This window comes from Prosopis cineraria, unplaced genomic scaffold, assembly GCF_029017545.1.
Source record: "Prosopis cineraria cultivar Desert tree isolate PC_DT_omini unplaced genomic scaffold, ASM2901754v1 PC12, whole genome shotgun sequence".
Lineage (NCBI taxonomy): Eukaryota > Viridiplantae > Streptophyta > Magnoliopsida > Fabales > Fabaceae > Prosopis > Prosopis cineraria.
In genome coordinates, this window is record NW_026555343.1 from 36,193,545 (window position 1) to 36,204,187 (window position 10,643).

The 10,643-nt window shown below is 32.6% G+C and overlaps 3 protein-coding genes across 6 annotated transcripts; 2 read left to right on the top strand and 1 right to left on the bottom strand.

The window, feature by feature from the left end:
* Positions 1 to 870: 870 nt before the first annotated feature.
* Positions 871 to 2,163, top strand: LOC129289293 (RHOMBOID-like protein 2). Its single transcript, XM_054926070.1, has 4 exons — positions 871 to 1,142; positions 1,242 to 1,405; positions 1,494 to 1,669; positions 2,155 to 2,163. Exons 1-4 carry the CDS (start codon positions 907 to 909, stop codon positions 2,161 to 2,163), a joined length of 585 nt encoding a protein of 194 aa, XP_054782045.1. The 5' UTR covers positions 871 to 906.
* A 318-nt stretch (positions 2,164 to 2,481) lies between these two features.
* Positions 2,482 to 4,854, bottom strand: LOC129287821 (DCC family protein At1g52590, chloroplastic). 4 transcript variants are annotated; one of them, XM_054924072.1, is made up of 5 exons: positions 4,503 to 4,854; positions 3,928 to 3,985; positions 3,658 to 3,765; positions 3,326 to 3,406; positions 2,482 to 2,577 (listed from the first exon to the last, which is right to left on the bottom strand). In XM_054924072.1, the coding sequence occupies exons 1-5, from the start codon at positions 4,687 to 4,689 to the stop codon at positions 2,562 to 2,564; spliced, it is 450 nt and encodes a 149-aa protein (XP_054780047.1). In that variant the 5' UTR covers positions 4,690 to 4,854; the 3' UTR covers positions 2,482 to 2,561. The 4 variants fall into 4 exon arrangements, with proteins under 4 accessions (XP_054780047.1, XP_054780046.1, XP_054780045.1 ...); XM_054924071.1 differs by having other exon boundaries at positions 3,326 to 3,418; positions 4,503 to 4,848; XM_054924070.1 differs by lacking the exon at positions 2,482 to 2,577 and adding an exon at positions 2,741 to 3,246 and having other exon boundaries at positions 4,503 to 4,852.
* Positions 4,855 to 6,944: 2,090 nt separating this feature from the next.
* On the top strand, positions 6,945 to 10,577 carry LOC129288528 (uncharacterized). The gene is made up of 8 exons (XM_054925153.1): positions 6,945 to 7,130; positions 7,774 to 7,886; positions 8,099 to 8,170; positions 8,579 to 8,614; positions 9,219 to 9,267; positions 9,475 to 9,559; positions 10,005 to 10,062; positions 10,167 to 10,577. The coding sequence occupies exons 1-8, from the start codon at positions 7,052 to 7,054 to the stop codon at positions 10,215 to 10,217; spliced, it is 543 nt and encodes a 180-aa protein (XP_054781128.1). The 5' UTR covers positions 6,945 to 7,051; the 3' UTR covers positions 10,218 to 10,577.
* Positions 10,578 to 10,643: the final 66 nt, after the last annotated feature.

The following is a 10,643-nucleotide window of genomic DNA, read 5'->3' on the forward strand; positions in this document are numbered from 1 at the left end:
TAAGTTTTTTTTACTAAGAGAAATTTTTTAAAAATCACTTTTCATGATTTTAAAATTAAGAGAGTTGGTATAAATTTTATTTATTATATTATACGTTAGTAAGAGGAACTTGATAAACAAATTAAAATTTTGAAAGAAAAAAAATCTCACGACGTATCCATCAACCTCAATGTTTTAACAATTTAATGTTGAGATGTATATAATGAGAATCATTTACTTGGGAAACGACATGCTCAGTAAAATTTAGATAGTAACTGCGGCGTAAAAACTTTCATAAATGGTGGGAAGATTTTTAAGGATTAACTTATGTAGAATAAGCATTATAATTTGTTTTCAAGTTTATAATGACTCATTTTCAACATAAGATATTTGTTCTAATCTAAACATTGACTTATGCAATACAGTCAGTTTAGGCATTTAAGTTTTATAAGAATAATGGAATTGAAACATTAAGGTTAATTTCAAAATGACAAGAAACCAATAATCTTTTACAAGGCAATCTATTTTATTGATCATTGTTATGATAAAAATATCCATTCTTTCAAAAATTAAGTTGTAATCAAGTGATAAAAATGTAAAGACTCCATGTTAAATGACTTCAATTTGATAAATTAACTTGTATGGAGTTAAAACTCAGAGACTTAATTATTTTATTATTAAATTAAAATCATATCAATTAAATGGCTATTTTTTCTTCTTTATAAATATTAATATCTATTTAACATGTTTTCAAATAAAAATAATGATCGTTCAGTGAATTTCGTATTTTTTTTATGGAAATATCTTTTATCTTTTTAAAAAATCCAAATTTGTAAGCCAGAGAGATACGTAATTTAAGCAAAGCCGTATGAATCGCTGCTCGCAAGAAAAGCAAGCAGGGTGGAACATGCACGGATCGGCTTCGAGATGGGACACGGCCACCACCACCATTACCTACCGGAAGCGCCACCGAAGCCGTGGTTCCCATGGCTTGTGCCGCTCATATTTCTGGCAAATACGGCCTTGTTCGTCTACACAATGTACCTCAACGATTGCCCTAATTCTTCCTCCCCTCCGGTTCACTGCCTCTTCACTCATCATCTCCACAGATTCTCTTTCGAACCCTTGAGCCAAAATCCCCTTCTCGGCCCTCGTGTCGACGCGTCGGTTCCGCCTCTCTCTCTCTCTCTCTACCCCCTTCCCATTTCTCTGCTTGATCCAATCCACTTCTCTGGTTCATTTCAGGTGTCGCTTTGATGCAGGCTGAGAAAAATGGGAGCTCTTGATACGGACCTAATTCTGGAGAAGCACCAAGGATGGCGTTTAGTGTCGTGCATATTTCTCCATGCTGGACTTATTCATTTACTTCTCAATATGTTCAGTCTGTTAGTTACTGGTGTTCGACTTGAGAGGGAATTTGGGTTCCGTAAGCTTTTTTAATTTTTGCCCCTCCTTTGGGTTTAATCTGTTTAGTTGATGAACTTAATTAATGAATATAGTTATTAATTTGACAGTGAGAATAGGGTTAGTGTATGTGCTATCTGGTTTTGGAGGAAGCTTGGCGTCTGTTATGCGTATGAAAGGATCAGCACAACACCAAGTTTCTGTTGGAGCTTCAGGCGCACTTTTTGGACTTCTTGGTTCCATGCTTTCTGAGCTTCTCATCAACTGGTCTATCTATACCAACAAGGTAACATACTCGGCCAAGAATATTCTCAGTTCTTTTTTCTATTTGTTTTGATATTTGTTGTTAAATTCATTGATTATGAATCTCTTATTGAGATTTCATCTGATACATGGCCCCTCCTGTCCTTTTTTTTAACGAACTTATCAAAATCAAGATGAATTAATATAACAATAAAAATTACCTTAAAAATTAATCATTTTTCAATTTTGTCTCTAAATTTTAAAAAGAGTGATTTAAGGTGCAAAAATATTTCTTTTCAGAATTAAAATGTTTCATTTCTTTTTAGAATTTGTTAAAAAATACTTTTAGAATTGTACATAAAATGTTTAAAAAAAGAGAGAGAAAATAGCTTACACAGAGAACTAAAAAACCTTTCTAAAATATGACTTACAAAGAGTACGGGGAGAGGATTCCACAAATTTTAAAATGCGTTCTTTTCCCAAATAAACAGTAACATCAACTGATTGTTTATGGTGTGTGCTTGGCAGAAAAAGTAACCCATTATTGATACTTTTGCAGTGTTCAGCTCTAATGATTCCAGCGGTGGTTATTGTTCTTAACATGGCGGTTGGATTCCTACCCAAGGTAGACAATTCAGCTCATATAGGAGGATTCATCTCAGGATTTTTACTGGGCTTTATTTTTCTGATGCGGCCTCAATATGGATATATCAAACCAAGGCACATCCCTCCAGGATATCATGCAAAGAACAAATCTAAGCAATCTTGCTGCCAATATTTCTTCTTTCTCATAGCATTAATCTTGGCCATTCTGGGGTACATCAATCTGATCTTTTTAGTGGATGTCACATGCAGTGTAACTATTTTAACCAAATTTGCCTTTTCCTCGGAACGTGATTCAATGGTTTACTTGGCAGATATGCATATGCCTTGGCTCAGATATACCTGAAACTGCCAAAAAAATATGATGCATCAGAGATTTTTCCAGAGTAAAATGGTTACTGCTGCTGATTCCACGGCTTGTTCCTACAACCTTTCAAGCGTAAATCCAAAATCTGTCCCTTCAGAAGTGTAAATACCAGTGATTTCTCATACACATACGGACGAAGCCCTGTAACCATATAACTAGGCTCCACTTCTTTCTAGGAAACTGCTTCTGGAAGAATAGAGACAAGTTCCATACATTTTTTACAAGTTACTGATATTATTTGACTAATTATACATGTATCACGTTCGCTCCCTATAGAGTTTGAATGATGACCATGAGAAACATACTGATGCTATTCAATATTTCTCATTTGCATCCATACAGAATACAGAAAATGACTAGCAAAGTTTTTGTACAAGAGAGTGGAGACTACTATTAAAGTGATTCAAAGGGTTTGGTCTTTTTCTTTTTTCCTGTAATACGCTGGATCCTTGCTATCAAATATTTGATGACAAGTTCACTGGGCTTCGACTAGAACAATAAAGAATTATAAGTTAAGATCTCTAGTTTCTAACATAACATTTTACTGATGATTGCAGATTGGTTGATTCTATATTTCACATGATTCTGAACGGCCAAAAATAGTGTATCGGTTGTTTGCCACATTGTCATAAACAAAATCCCTTATGAACCTGCAGTCATCGATGATATGAAATTCACAACCCATCAAGAAAATGAAGCAGGGAAAGCAAATGATAAAATGCAACTTACAGAGGTACCAATTGAAGAAAAAATGCTAGTTGAGGAAATGGCAAGTCAATGTATTCCATTATCTTCAGCACAGCTTCCGACCTGACATATGCTCTGGAATCAACCAAAAACTCTTAAGTTTCACTCTTTAGTCTTTACCTTGTTCTTTATAGCTGCAATAGGGATTTTTCTCTTTCTATTCAAATTTTATAGCGATCCATTTGAAAGGGAAGTTAAAAGGAAGGGTTAAAATTCTTAAACCAAGAAACCACAATTCCCATAGAATCACCGCAACCTAATGGACTATTAAATGTGGTTTCTAAGTCATGTAAGCAAAGCTCTTCAATACATACCTATCCTTTTCAACCAGTACTACACTTGAGATATCATCAGGAGCTCTTCCCGATCTTCTAAGTAACATTTTTCCTGCTTCACTCTGAAGAGGCTCAAATCTAATTCTCCTGTCAAGTAAACGATATGACTGAAACAAGTTTCAATATCGTTCTAGCAGTCAAGTATTTCATAATAGACGCAATTTTCTGTCATTATCTGAAGACTGAAGAGGATCGGAGAAAATGAAAACAATCAACGAAATTTAAAGGAGAAGAGAATGATTATGTTACCTATTTCTATCATTATCACGCACAAACTTCACTCCCCCATTACATAAGTTGCATACACCTGTCACAATTAAGAAGTGTAAACTAAGCCCCTGAATTTTTAGCAATCACCCAAAAATCAAATGCTCCATAGTTATCGAAAAATTGCCAGCTACATGAAATTTCTCCAGGGAATGAGTTCCCCTATCTCATAACTTGAAATCAGAATAAGAATTGAGGTCCGTAGGTGTGGGTGTAATTTGTTCGCTTTTTGTTGATTTGACTACAGGAAAAGAATTTCGAGATTTCATATTATGGAAAATCGTTAATTCCTCAAACTCATACTCCCTGGCCAAGTAGACCTTACTATAGCAACTGGGATGCCCTGATATGCTTGCAAGGAAGTAGATGTTTTCAGAAACTAACTGGTAGACTTCAAAAAAAAAAAATCTGAAAAGATGAAACTACACTGATCTATAAATCCAGTTTGCTCCAATGGAATTTCATCATCAAGCACCTCTACTGCGTAATTATACGTTTCATATTGGTTTGTGTTGGAAATTTGAAGGGGGAGAAAAGAGTGAAGCTGATTTAATTACCATCGAATAGCATGATGGGTCGTTTGTCCTGTTTAAAGAAACCGGAAGTTGTTTCAACCCAGTTGATGGCATCGGTTGGCGGCGGCGATAGTGCAGCGAAGGTGTTGATTCTGCGGGCAACGACAACGGGACGTGATCGGACGGTTAAGTTGAAGCGCCCAATGGAAGCGGGAAGCTGAAGAGCCATAGGAGGTGAGAGAGAGCACAACTACGGCAGAGACTAAGACCGCAAACGCAAACCCTCAACCTTGTATACTTCAAGAAGAAAGAAAGGCTGAAAATAACACGTTTTATCTGAGGACGTGAGCGTTTGCTGCTCAAGATCTTTTTTATTTTTCGGAAGAACAAGATCTTTCTATACAACAATGTTCTTGTCTTTGTGTTGTTCCGTTTTCACATTCTAAGTAAATAGTCTTTTCCTTTTCGTGTTTTTTTTTTTTTTTCATTTTAGAGTTAAGGTGTCATGTGCCAATAACTACTCCCTTTAAAATATAAGCATTTTCACTAATTAATTTTGGTTTAAATATAACGAGCTTAATATATATTAAAAAAATAATTATTTTATTCTTTGTATTTATTAACTTAAATATTTGTATAAGCGTATTTCTCACCTACCATGAAACGCTTTAATAATTTGAATTTGAGTTAGGAATAAAAAGGAAAAATAATATATAATTTTATGAAAATTTAAAATTTATTAATATGTAAATTTAAAAAAAAACTTATATTTTAAATTGAAGGGAGAAGTTATTAATTTGTAGTCTAATAATATCTATGTTCCCTTTAGGTGTGATGTCGGGTTCAATCTGCTTGTAATATCCATACTATTATTACTTATTTTTTTTCTAATTCCAAAAAAAAATTATTAACATGCAATCATCAATTTAAATTAATATTAATATATATATATATATATATATATATGTTATATGTTCTATCTTCTCCTCATTCCATGATGCATTTCAAAACCATTTTTTGTCCTTAATATAAGGTATATTATTAATTATATTTTTTTAATATAATTCTTATTTAAACTCATTTATTATGAAAGAGAATGTAAAATAAATTTAAAATTTTGTATTTAAATAAAGTAAAATTATAAATTTATTTTATTTTCAAATAAAATTAATAACTTAATTACTTTTCCTTAATTTAGGTAAGATAGTTAGAAATGACTCATAATAAAAATATAAAAATATGTATATAATGAAAATAAAATTATTCTACCACGTTATTTTGTTTTGACCCCACCTTTAGTAATTTTATTTTATATTATAGACTCAAAGTAAAAGGAATATGCAGTGGTTTTTTATATTTAATATTAATTTTCGTTGTTCAAACAAATATTTAATATTAATCTTCAAATATTTTTTAAGCATTTACACCCCTCCTCTTATATATATCTTGTTAGAATGAAATACAGTTAAATTATTGTTGTTGTCTGGAAAAAAGAAAGAAATTGGGAGAATTATCTTGAAGTTCTATATAAAAAAATTAATTATTATAAAATTCATTAACAACTGAAATAATACCATTGACAACACAATTAAAACTTATATGTAATTTTTTTGAAGAAATTTTCTAGCATATCTTTAAAAATAATTCATTTCTCATATCTCACAGTAAGTTGTGAAAGAGCGAAATTAAAAAAAAAGGTTAATTATCTATTTTTAATTAAAAATAATTCATAAAAAGTACAATTCTTTGGATAAGATAATTTACATTTATGAATAGAATAGAGTACAAAGCTATTTGATATGGGTCAAATACTCCTCAACTACACTACACTAATCTAAATCTAGATGAAATTTCTTGTTTTGATGACACTTTCTAGTTTTCTCCTTTCCTTCATAAAGATATTTTTTAATATAAAAGTAGAAAGAAAGTTATTTACTTCCTCTGTTTAAAAATATAAGGTATTTTTTGAGGAGTTGAATATTTAAAAATATAAAATATTTTTAGTCTTTCAAAATGTAATTATTATCTTTTTTTAAATATCTTTATTAATAATAACTTTATATTTATTATAGAGTATTTAATAGAAAAAAATATAAATAGATAGGATTAGTTTAAAAGTAGATAATTATTTTATTGAGGGTAAGATTCAATTAAAAATGCCTTACATTTTTTAATCGAGGAAATATTATTTTTTATTCTATCCTATTATAAATTTAATTTTATAACTTATTATAGATTGTATATATATTTTATTTTTAATAAAATTAAATTAAATTTTTTTATTTTAAAACATATTTAATGACTTAACTCACGTGAAATAATTATATATGCTTCATAATAAAAATAAGAGGACGTGGTCTTTGAACGTCATCGATTTTCTACATTGGTCTTTCTGCGTCATTTTCCCTGAAAAATAGCCCTCTTCAACATATTGGATTGTTTATTATATTATATTATAATAATAGCCGTGCCCTGTGCTTGCTCCGCGAGAAAAGGCGAGTTACGAAAGCGGGGAAGTCGACGCCACATTCGTATAGCTATTAGTGCTAGTAGACACAGATATCGAATTGCCGTATCGAAAAGAAGAGATCATGGGTTGGATTGGTGAGACGGTGGACTCCATTAAATCTATTCAGATCCGCCAGGCCCTCACTCAGGCTGTTAGTCTCGGTTCGTTCTTCTACTCCCTTTCTTTGTGTGCGCCTGTGGTGTGACTTCGTGTTTTCTGTATTCTCTGGGACCTGCAATGTTGTGAGTAGCTGTGAAGTAAAGAAATTTGAAGCTTTCGATTAAATTACCTTGACTTTTTTTTTTATTAATATGCTTAATTTTATCTTAAGTTTTTTCCAATTAACAAGTCGGGAAGAACATAAGACTATATATTTCATTTGAGCAAGAAGAAGTTGAGAAAAGTACTGTCTTTTAAAGGATCGTTGCTTGTGGTTATTTTATGTAGGAGCTGTTGTTATGACCCTTATTGTCATATGGAGACTTTGAGTCCTCATGGAAATTGAGGTATTCTAAGGCTTTTTGTTAAAAGGGTTATCTTTGGGGCTGCCCGGTCCCATAGTTTATAGGCGGAATGAGAAATTAGGGGGCGGACTCGGTGATGTTTAAAATTTTGGTTTATGCGATGATTCTTGGGGGGAAAGGGGGGGAATTGTGAAGAAGCCTGCCAAGATTTCTGCTGAATGCATATTCTATTGCTAGATCATCCATATAAATTATGTAGAGTTTGCCACACGAACCTAAAACATTCTTGTTTCTGATGTTTAGACTTATGTCTACTGAATTAGTCTACATTCTGTAACAGGCTTGATTGTGACATCCGCTTTGATAATATGGAAGGCATTAATGTGCATTACTGGCAGTGAATCTCCTGTTGTTGTTGTTCTTTCTGGGAGTATGGAACCGGGGTTCAAGCGTGTAAGTCAATCTACTGAGTGAATCCCCGTTAGTTGACTAGATGTATAAAATTCTTATGCAATTGTTACTATCATGTGTGTTGAGTCCTAATGTCCAGAATCTTGTTGTTTGTCTAATATCACTTAAGCACGTAGTGAGGGGCTTTTGTCCATAAATTTTTTCTGTTTCTACTTTCATTTCAGTTAACAAATGTTATTTCATGTTATATTCAGGGAGACATCTTATTCTTGCATATGAGTAAAGATCCAATTCGTACAGGAGAAATTGTTGTATTTAATGTTGATGTAAGTACTCTGTCAGTTTTAACTTGTATTTGGTTCTCTTCATATTTATATCACCATATCATATAAGACTTCTTTCATCAAGAGCTTTTCCCCCGTTTTAATTTCTATACCCTGCTCTTTCATGTTGGTGAAGAACTTTTTGTAACCATTGGAATATCAAGTTAAAATTTCTCTGATTTTCCTTTTTCTTTATCACATTTTCCCTTTTCTTTGTATATTTTGTGTCTGGTTTTGAAAATTAATTTTAATAAAACTAGTGATGCTATTTTGTAGAATATTATGAACATGTGATTGTGTACTACAATCTCAGATTTTGTTGACATTGTGTTTCTTTGCTGCTTCCTATTCTGTCTCACTAGTTTCCTATCTTTTCTGTCATGGTTAATTGACATAAACTTTTTTATTTAGGGCCGTGAGATTCCAATTGTTCATCGGGTAATCAAGGTAAATATGATATGTTGGCTATACTTTGTATTATTTTTGTGAAGTGCTCCTTTGGTCATAGATTGGTTTAAACTGACCCTAACTTAATGTCACTCTTGAAAGTTAGTGGCATCATGTGCTTGGACTCATTTATCTTTTGACAGGACATCTGATAAAAAATGATGCACTGAACAATTGTAGGCACATATAATTATAAGCTGTTAAAGAAGGATTTTGCCCTCTCTTGGATCTGTAAGCCTATGTTTATTGAAGAAAAAACATCTTGAACCGTTTAATGAGGCAACTGTAAAGTGTTGACAAATTAAACAAAATGTTGGGCTTTCTGTTCAGCACCTTTGAAATTTTTACTCACTTGTATCTGGCACTGGATATCTTTCTGTTATTTAATTTTTGTCTCAGTAATAGTGTGTGATTGACTACCAATGAAATGGCGAGGAAAGAATTACAACAAATTGAACTTGCCCAGTTTAAGAAACTACATAAAGCCCTAGTGCAAAATTATTTTCAGGGCTTAAATATTTTTATGCTTTCAATTGATTTAACTCAAAATTAATATTACGGTATTACCATGTTTCATAGATCCTTATCAATGTTTATTTTGTAGGTGCATGAACGAAACGATACGGGGGAGGTTGATGTTCTCACCAAAGGCAGTGACTTGTTTATCTTTGTTGTGCTGTGAACCTGTCTTTAATTATCCTTGTCCTAACCATGACGATGTTTTTGAAACACATTTTTCTCCAAAATGTGGCATTTCATAATTTTTTTCATTGCTTTGTACTTTTATGTGTCTATTCATATGCTAATAATTTATAGCCATGATATACTCCCTTCATATATCTTCTTGTCTTCCACAGGAGATAATAATTATGGGGATGACAGGCTACTCTATGCTCACGGCCAACTCTGGCTACAAAGGCATCACATTATGGGTAGAGCTATTGGGTATAAGATTTCTCCCTTCCAGATACAATTGCTCCATTTTAACTGCTGCTTTGTTTGGAAAATTTGTCTTCAAGAAGTTATTGGCTATTGCTTTTATGATAGAGCTACCAGAGTAGTCAGTAGCAATATTTAGATTATATGCCTTCATTCTCCAACTAAAATAATAACACTTCTGCATGATAAAGTTTCGTGCATTTCTGGCTACATACTTCATGCGCACTAGAAGATAATAAAAGTGAACTATCAATATCTGGAATTTTGGCCTTTTTGACCAAAAAAAGAAAGAAATTTGGTTTTCAACGTGATTGCTCAGGGCACCAGGGCAGGGGCTAATCCTTGTTTAGCCTACAAGATTTCTATAGCTCTACCTATTTTCTGAAAATTTAAAACATGTCCGAATAAAAGATACTTTTTATGTGCCGTTGCTTAAACTTCTCTTGGGCAGGTTCTTGCCTTATGTTGGTTGGGTGACGATTATCATGACTGAAAAGCCTATCATCAAGGTTTGTTTTCCTATGCCATTTTATAGTTAGAAAAAAAGTCACATCATTTAATTTGGAATGCACTAACCTCTTTTTTCTTGTCTTTTCTTTCTTTTTTCTTATAGTATATTCTCATTGGAGCTTTGGGATTGCTCGTGATAACTTCAAAAGATTAAACCAGAAATCTCAATCATGTTTTGGTGGATCTGCAGTTTCATATGGTGAACAGATACTATCACTTTCTTGAAGGTGCCATCCGCCCATCTTGTACCATCTTTTTAAGTGGTAGACAACATAACGTTAGAGTTGATTCCGAGTAGTGAGTGGGTTTTTATTTCATTTTTAATCTCTCAGACGCCTTGTCGGTTGGTTAGTTGCTTGAATCAGGTTTGAAGCTTACTTTCATCTAGTATTATGGTAACTCAGGCTTGACTAATATTACCCCCAAAAAATGAAGGGTTAATTTTGAAATATTTATAGTTATCATACCTTCAAATGAAGAGGTTGTATATATGGCACACGCTAGCATTTCATTATCTGTTGTATTCAATATCCCGTTGAGTAGGAAGAACACAGAACATTGTGTTTTTACAAGGCATATA